Genomic DNA, 7,595 nt, shown 5'->3' with positions numbered 1-7,595 from the left:
GGAGAGCAGAACTCAGTAGAGCTGAACAGAGCAGAACTCAGTAGAGCTGTGGAGAACAGAGCAGAACTCAGTAGAGCTGAACAGAGCAGAACTCAGTAGAGCAGAACTCAGTAGAGCTGTGGAGAACAGAGCAGAACTCAGTAGAGCTGTGGAGAACAGAGCAGAACTCAGTAGAGCTGTGGAGAACAGAGCAGAACTCAGTAGAGCTGTGGAGAGCAGAGCAGAACTCAGTAGAGCTGTGGAGAGCAGAGCAGAACTCAGTAGAGCTGTGGAGAGCAGAGCAGAACTCAGTAGAGCTGAACAGAGCAGAACTCAGTAGAGCTGTGTAGAACAGAGCAGAACTCAGTAGAGCTGTGGAGAGCAGAGCAGAACTCAGTAGAGCTGTGGAGAGCAGAGCAGAACTCAGTAGAGCTGTGTAGAACAGAGCAGAACTCAGTAGAGCTGTGGAGAACAGAGCAGAACTCAGTAGAGCTGTGGAGAGCAGAGCAGAACTCAGTAGAGCTGTGGAGAGCAGAGCAGAACTCAGTAGAGCTGTGGAGAGCAGAACTCAGTAGAGCTGAACAGAGCAGAACTCAGTAGAGCTGTGGAGAACAGAGCAGAACTCAGTAGAGCTGAACAGAGCAGAACTCAGTAGAGCAGAACTCAGTAGAGCTGTGGAGAGCAGAGCAGAACTCAGTAGAGCTGTGGAGAACAGAGCAGAACTCAGTAGAGCTGTGGAGAGCAGAGCAGAACTCAGTAGAGCTGAACAGAGCAGAACTCAGTAGAGCTGTGGAGAGCAGAGCAGAACTCAGTAGAGCTGTGGAGAGCAGAACTCAGTAGAGCTGAACAGAGCAGAACTCAGTAGAGCTGTGGAGAACAGAGCAGAACTCAGTAGAGCTGAACAGAGCAGAACTCAGTAGAGCAGAACTCAGTAGAGCTGTGGAGAACAGAGCAGAACTCAGTAGAGCTGTGGAGAGCAGAGCAGAACTCAGTAGAGCTGTGGAGAACAGAGCAGAACTCAGTAGAGCTGAACAGAGCAGAACTCAGTAGAGCTGTGGAGAACAGAGCAGAACTCAGTAGAGCTGAACAGAGCAGAACTCAGTAGAGCTGTGGAGAACAGAGCAGAACTCAGTAGAGCTGAACAGAGCAGAACTCAGTAGAGCTGTGGAGAGCAGAGCAGAACTCGGTAGAGCTGTGGAGAGCAGAGCAGAACTCGGTAGAGCTGTGGAGAGCAGAGCAGAACTCGGTAGAGCTGTGGAGAGCAGAGCAGAACTCGGTAGAGCTGTGGAGAGCAGAGCAGAACTCGGTAGAGCTGTGGAGAGCAGAGCAGAACTCGGTAGAGCTGTGGAGAGCAGAGCAGAACTCGGTAGAGCTGTGGAGAACAGAGCAGAACTCGGTAGAGCTGTGTAGAACAGAGCAGAACTCGGTAGAGCTGTGTAGAACAGAGCAGAACTCGGTAGAGCTGTGGAGAACAGAGCAGAACTCGGTAGAGCTGTGGAGAGCAGAGCAGAACTCAGTAGAGCTGTGGAGAACAGAGCAGAACTCAGTAGAGCTGTGGAGAACAGAGCAGAACTCAGTAGAGCTGTGGAGAACAGAGCAGAACTCAGTAGAGCTGTGGAGAACAGAGCAGAACTCAGTAGAGTTGAGTTCCGTAGAGACCCCCGGCCTCCACTCCTCCGCTAGCTCAGAGCTGATGACCCCCCTCCCCCCTGTGCCTCCTCCCTCACCAGGTCAGGAGAACCTCACTGAGCTTCAGCAGGAGCTCTTCAGCAGAACAGCAGCTCAGAGGAACAGTCAGGAGGCAGAAGATCAGCTTCTTTATTTGCATAGTTTATTTTAAAAATCCAAATCATCCAAACAGCACAGAAACCCCCAGCACCCACCCCCCAAACCCCCATCCTAAACACACCGCCACCAGGGGGCGCCCCGGCTGTGACAGTCAAGACACACAATTGATTTAATGAGGAAGGAAGGCGGAGCAGCCCAGTAGATCAGCATCAGCACCGGAGGTCCAGAGGAAGCGTGGAGGCGGTCCTCAGTGAGAGCGGGGCGGAGCAGCGCCTCTCCAGCAGGAGGCAGCGAGTCAAGCCTCGGTTATTAAAGCAATCAGTTCCCACCAGCACACACACACTGACCCCCGAGTGTGTGTGATAGAGTGAGTGTGATCAAGTGTGTGTGTGTGTGTGTGTGTGTGTGTGTGTGTGTGGAATGTTGAAGATGCGTCCTCTTCCTCCCTCAGTCCGAGTCATCATCATCCAGATACTCCTCAGCGTTACTGTGAGTGCGCGTTATCACTACACACACACACACACACACACACACACACACATATATTAAATAGTGCCAATCTTCATTAACTGAACTGTCCTCATGTTTATAGCCCCGCCCGTTCAGCCTGCAGCCGTTTAGCCCCGCCCGCCTGTGAAAGCACTGGCTGTGAATGTTAGTGGGCGGGTTCTGGGCTTACCGCTCCCCTGCTTCCTCTTCAGCAGAGAGGCACACTGGGCATTAGTGGCCATCTCCAGCGCAGTCTTCTTCTCGTTATTCAGGATATCTGTCCGAGCATCTGCACACACACACAGGCACACACAGGCGCACACACACACACACGCGCACACACACAGCAATCCTGGTTTTAACCTCTAGCTCAACATTTCACACCGCATCCATCATCTACACTCCCTCACCAAGTCAGAGTCACTCCCTCACTGCCTCACTGAGTGTGTGGAATGATGTGAGGGAATGTGTGTCAGTGAGTGATGTGTGTGAGAGACTGACTGTGGGGGTGGGTATGTGTGTGTGAGTGAGAGTATTGTGTGAGGGAGTGGTGTGTGTGTGTGTGTGAGTGTGTGTAACGTGTACGTACTGCGGGTGAGGAGCATCTCCACAATGTCTGAATATCCCTTCCAGGCGGCGGCGTGCAGAGCGGTGTCTCCCAGTTTATTCTGCAGCAAAGACAGCGGTCACTCCCTCACTCTCACACACACACACCACTCCCTCACACACACACACACACACAATACTCTCACACACACACACAATACTCTCACACACACACACACACACACACACACACACCCACACCACTCCCTCACTCTCTCTCACACACACACACACACACACACACACACACACACACACACACACACACACCACTCCCTCACTCTCTCACACACACACACACACACACACACACCACTCCCTCACTCTCACACATACACACACACACACACCACTCCCTCTCATACACACACCACTCCCTCACTCTCTCACACACACACACACACACACACACACACACACACACACACACACAACTCCCTTCCACCACTCACTCTTAGTAACCCACCTGCTGATTGACCTCACAGTTCGGCTGGCCTAGCAAGAGCTCCACCACATCTGCTCACACACACACACACACACACACACACACACACAGTATATAAATACATGAGTGAGGGTATATCACATGATGTGTGTAACAGTGGTCTCCAACGCTGCACCCGCCCCCCCTCCATATCTACCCACTCTCCATACACCCTCCAGCACACACACACCGTTCCGTACATCTACCCTCCCGCAGACCTACCCCCCTCATCACCCGTCTTGTAACTACTGCCCTCAGAAGTGGGTTGGATCTGGGTTGGAGGCAGAACCTGCAGGAACACTGCAGCCTCCAGCTTTCCACAGAAGCTGCTGGTGTAGTAGCCTCACAGAGTGCACTTCAGAGGGAGCAGGGGGTGTGAGAGTATTACCTCTGTGTCCTCCGTGGCAGCTCCAGTACAGTGCAGTGTTTCCTGCTTTATCCAGCCCGTTAATGCCCACCTTATTGTCCAAACACTCCCTCAGCCAGCTCAGATTACCTGCATGCGTGCACACACACACACACACACACACACACACACACACACACACACACACACACACACACACACACTTTTAGTGAACACTTCATAGAAAGGACGAGTCTAGCGGAGGGCAGGAGAGTCTAGCGGAGGGCAGGAGAAGTGCAGCGGGGGGCAGGAGAGTCTAGCGGAGGGCAGGAGAAGTGCAGCGGGGGGCAGGAGAAGTGCAGCGGAGGGCAGGAGAAGTGCAGCGGAGGGCAGGAGAAGTGCAGCGGAGGGCAGGAGAAGTGCAGCAGGGGGCAGGAGAAGTGCAGCAGGGGGCAGGAGAGTCTAGCGGAGGGCAGGAGAAGTGCAGCGGGGGGCAGGAGAGTCTAGCGGAGGGCAGGAGAAGTGCAGCGGGGGGCAGGAGAGTCTAGCGGAGGGCAGGAGAAGTGCAGCAGGGGGCAGGAGAGTCTAGCGGAGGGCAGGAGAAGTGCAGCGGGGGGCAGGAGAAGTGCAGAGGAGAGGCAGGAGAGTCTAGAAGAGGGCAGGAGAGTCTAGAGGGGGGCAGGAGAGTCTAGAGGGGGGCAGGAGAAGTGCAGAGGAGAGGCAGGAGAAGTGCAGAGGAGAGGCAGGAGAAGTGCAGCGGGGGGCAGGAGAAGTGCAGCGGGGGGCAGGAGAGTCTAGAGGAGGGGCAGGAGAAGTGCAGAGGAGGGCAGGAGAGTCTAGAGGGGGGCAGGAGAGTCTAGAGGGGGGCAGGAGAAGTGCAGAGGAGGGCAAGAGAAGTGCAGAGGAGGGCAAGAGAAGTGCAGAGGAGGGCAAGAGAAGTGCAGCGGGGGGCAGGAGAGTCTAGAGGAGGGCAGGAGAAGTGCAGAGGAGGGGCAGGAGAAGTGCAGAGGAGGGCAAGAGAAGTGCAGAGGAGGGCAAGAGAAGTGCAGAGGAGGGCAAGAGAAGTGCAGAGGGGGGCAGGAGAGTCTAGAGGAGAGGCAGGAGAGTCTAGAGGAGGGGCAGGAGAGTCTAGAGGAGGGGCAGGAGAAGTGCAGAGGAGGGCAAGAGAAGTGCAGAGGGGGGCAGGAGAAGTGCAGAGGGGGGCAGGAGAGTCTAGAGGGGGGGCAGGAGAAGTGCAGAGGGGGGCAGGAGAAGTGCAGAGGGGGGCAGGAGAAGTGCAGAGGGGGGCAGGAGAGTCTAGAAGAGGGCAGGAGAGTCTAGAAGAGGGCAGGAGAGTCTAGAGGGGGGCAGGAGAGTCTAGAGGGGGGCAGGAGAGTCTAGAGGGGGGCAGGAGAGTCTAGAGGGGGGCAGGAGAAGTGCAGAGGGGGGCAGGAGAAGTGCAGAGGGGGGCAGGAGAAGTGCAGCGGGGGGCAGGAGAAGTGCAGCGGGGGGCAGGAGAAGTGCAGAGGGGGGCAGGAGAAGTGCAGAGGGGGGCAGGAGAAGTGCAGAGGGGGGCAGGAGAGTCTAGAGGAGTGCAGCGGGGGGCAGGAGGAGTGCAGCGGGGGGCAGGAGAGTCTAGAGGAGTGCAGCGGGGGGCAGGAGAGTCTAGAGGAGTGCAGCGGGGGGCAGGAGGAGTGCAGCGGGGGGGCAGGAGAGTCTAGAGGAGTGCAGCGGGGGGCGGGAGGAGTGCAGCGGGGGGCATGGGAGTCTAGAGAAGTGCAGCGGGGGGCAGGAGGAGTGCAGCGGGGGGCAGGAGGAGTGCAGCGGGGGGCAGGAGAAGTGCAGAGGAGTGCAGGAGAGTCTAGAAGAGGGCAGGAGAGTCTAGAGGGGGGCAGGAGAGTCTAGAGGGGGGCAGGAGAGTCTAGAGGGGGGCAGGAGAGTCTAGAGGGGGGCAGGAGAAGTGCAGAGGGGGGCAGGAGAAGTGCAGCGGGGGGCAGGAGAAGTGCAGCGGGGGGCAGGAGAAGTGCAGCGGGGGGCAGGAGAAGTGCAGAGGGGGGCAGGAGAAGTGCAGAGGGGGGCAGGAGAAGTGCAGAGGGGGGCAGGAGAAGTGCAGAGGGGGGCAGGAGAAGTGCAGAGGGGGGCAGGAGAGTCTAGAGGAGTGCAGCGGGGGGCAGGAGGAGTGCAGCGGGGGGCAGGAGAGTCTAGAGGAGTGCAGCGGGGGGCAGGAGGAGTGCAGCGGGGGGGCAGGAGAGTCTAGAGGAGTGCAGCGGGGGGCGGGAGGAGTGCAGCGGGGGGCATGGGAGTCTAGAGAAGTGCAGCGGGGGGCAGGAGGAGTGCAGCGGGGGGCAGGAGGAGTGCAGCGGGGGGCAGGAGAGTCTAGAGGAGTGCAGCAGGGGGCAGGAGAAGTGCAGCGGGGGGCAGGAGAGTCTAGAGGAGTGCAGCGGGGGGCAGGAGAGTGCAGCGGGGGCAGGAGAGTCTAGAGGAGTGCAGCGGGGGGCAGGAGGAGTGCAGCGGGGGGGCAGGAGAGTCTAGAGGAGTGCAGCGGGGGGCGGGAGGAGTGCAGCGGGGGGCAGGAGAGTCTAGAGAAGTGCAGCGAGGGGCAGGAGAAGTGCAGCGGGGGGCAGGAGGAGTGCAGCGGGGGGCAGGAGGAGTGCAGCGGGGGGCAGGAGAGTCTAGAGGAGTGCAGCAGGGGGCAGGAGAAGTGCAGCGGGGGGCAGGAGAAGTGCAGCGGGGGGCAGGAGAAACACTGCTTTACACAGCAGGGCTAATCTTTTCACTCTTCACCAGAGTGAGAGGTTTATACAGAGAGAGTGACGCACCTCTCTTGGCCGCCTCGTGCATGGGATTATCAATGGACTCCGCCTGCTCAGCCACTGTGGACAAGAAACACCCATCAGTCAAATGCCCTGCGAACACCGCCCTCCCTACGCCACCGTCCCGAGCTGAGGCTGTGACCCTGCTGAACTCTGCAGCGTCCCTTTAGCCTCATTACCGCACGGCTCACTGCAGCATTACTGCACATCTATTACTGTCAGTTCTGTTCATATTACACTCTCCATAACTGGAGTTACAACTGGAGTTACTGCATATAGAGTTTCCACTGTGTGCTGCTCTGTGCAGTCACTGCATTTGCTTCCTTTACTGTACACACACACACATACATATTCTGCGTATGCATACATTCTGTACATTTGTATAAACCACATTCTATATATTTGTATAAACCACATTCTATATATTTGTATAAACCACATTCTATATATTTGTATAAACCACATTCTATATATTTGTATACAAACATTCTATATATTTGTATAAACCACATTCTGTGTATGCACACATTCTATATATTTGTATAAACCACATTCTGCGTATGCACACATTCTATATATTTGTATAAACCACATTCTATATATTTGTATGCACACATTCTATATATTTGTATAAACCACATTCTATATATTTGTATGCACACATTCTATATATTTGTATAAACCACATTCTGCGTATGCACACATTCTATATATTTGTATGCACACATTCTATATATTTGTATAAACCACATTCTGCGTATGCACACATTCTATATATTTGTATAAACCACATTCTATATATTTGTATAAACCACATTCTGTGTATGCACACATTCTATATATTTGTATAAACCACATTCTGTGTATGCACACATTCTATATATTTGTATAAACCACATTCTATATATTTGTATAAACCACATTCTATATATTTGTACGCACACATTCTATATATTTGTATGCACACATTCTGTGTATGCACACATTCTATATATTTGTATGCACACATTCTGTGTATGCACATTCTATATATTTGTATAAACCACATTCTATATATTTGTATGCACACATTCTATATATTTGTATAAACCACATTCTGTGTATGCACACA

General features: G+C 54.4%; 1 protein-coding gene across 1 annotated transcript in view; it reads right to left on the bottom strand.

Annotated features, from left to right (window-relative positions):
- Positions 1-1,788: 1,788 nt before the first annotated feature.
- The window catches only part of ostf1 (osteoclast stimulating factor 1), a 14,328-nt gene continuing 8,521 nt past the window's right edge, over positions 1,789-7,595 (bottom strand). The window contains exons 5-10 of the mRNA XM_072671928.1: positions 6,491-6,544; positions 3,735-3,842; positions 3,329-3,378; positions 2,846-2,924; positions 2,447-2,545; positions 1,789-2,273 (exon numbers count right to left, since the gene is read on the bottom strand). Coding sequence (XP_072528029.1) covers positions 2,215-2,273; positions 2,447-2,545; positions 2,846-2,924; positions 3,329-3,378; positions 3,735-3,842; positions 6,491-6,544 — 449 coding nt within the window. The 3' untranslated portion in view covers positions 1,789-2,214. The remainder of the gene's footprint in view (positions 2,274-2,446; positions 2,546-2,845; positions 2,925-3,328; positions 3,379-3,734; positions 3,843-6,490; positions 6,545-7,595) is intronic.

Source organism: Salminus brasiliensis (assembly GCF_030463535.1).
Source record: "Salminus brasiliensis chromosome 20 unlocalized genomic scaffold, fSalBra1.hap2 SUPER_20_unloc_3, whole genome shotgun sequence".
In the NCBI taxonomy this organism is placed as follows: domain Eukaryota; kingdom Metazoa; phylum Chordata; class Actinopteri; order Characiformes; family Bryconidae; genus Salminus; species Salminus brasiliensis.
Note: the sequence above shows the minus strand (reverse complement) of the source record. Positions and strands in the feature narration are given on the sequence as shown.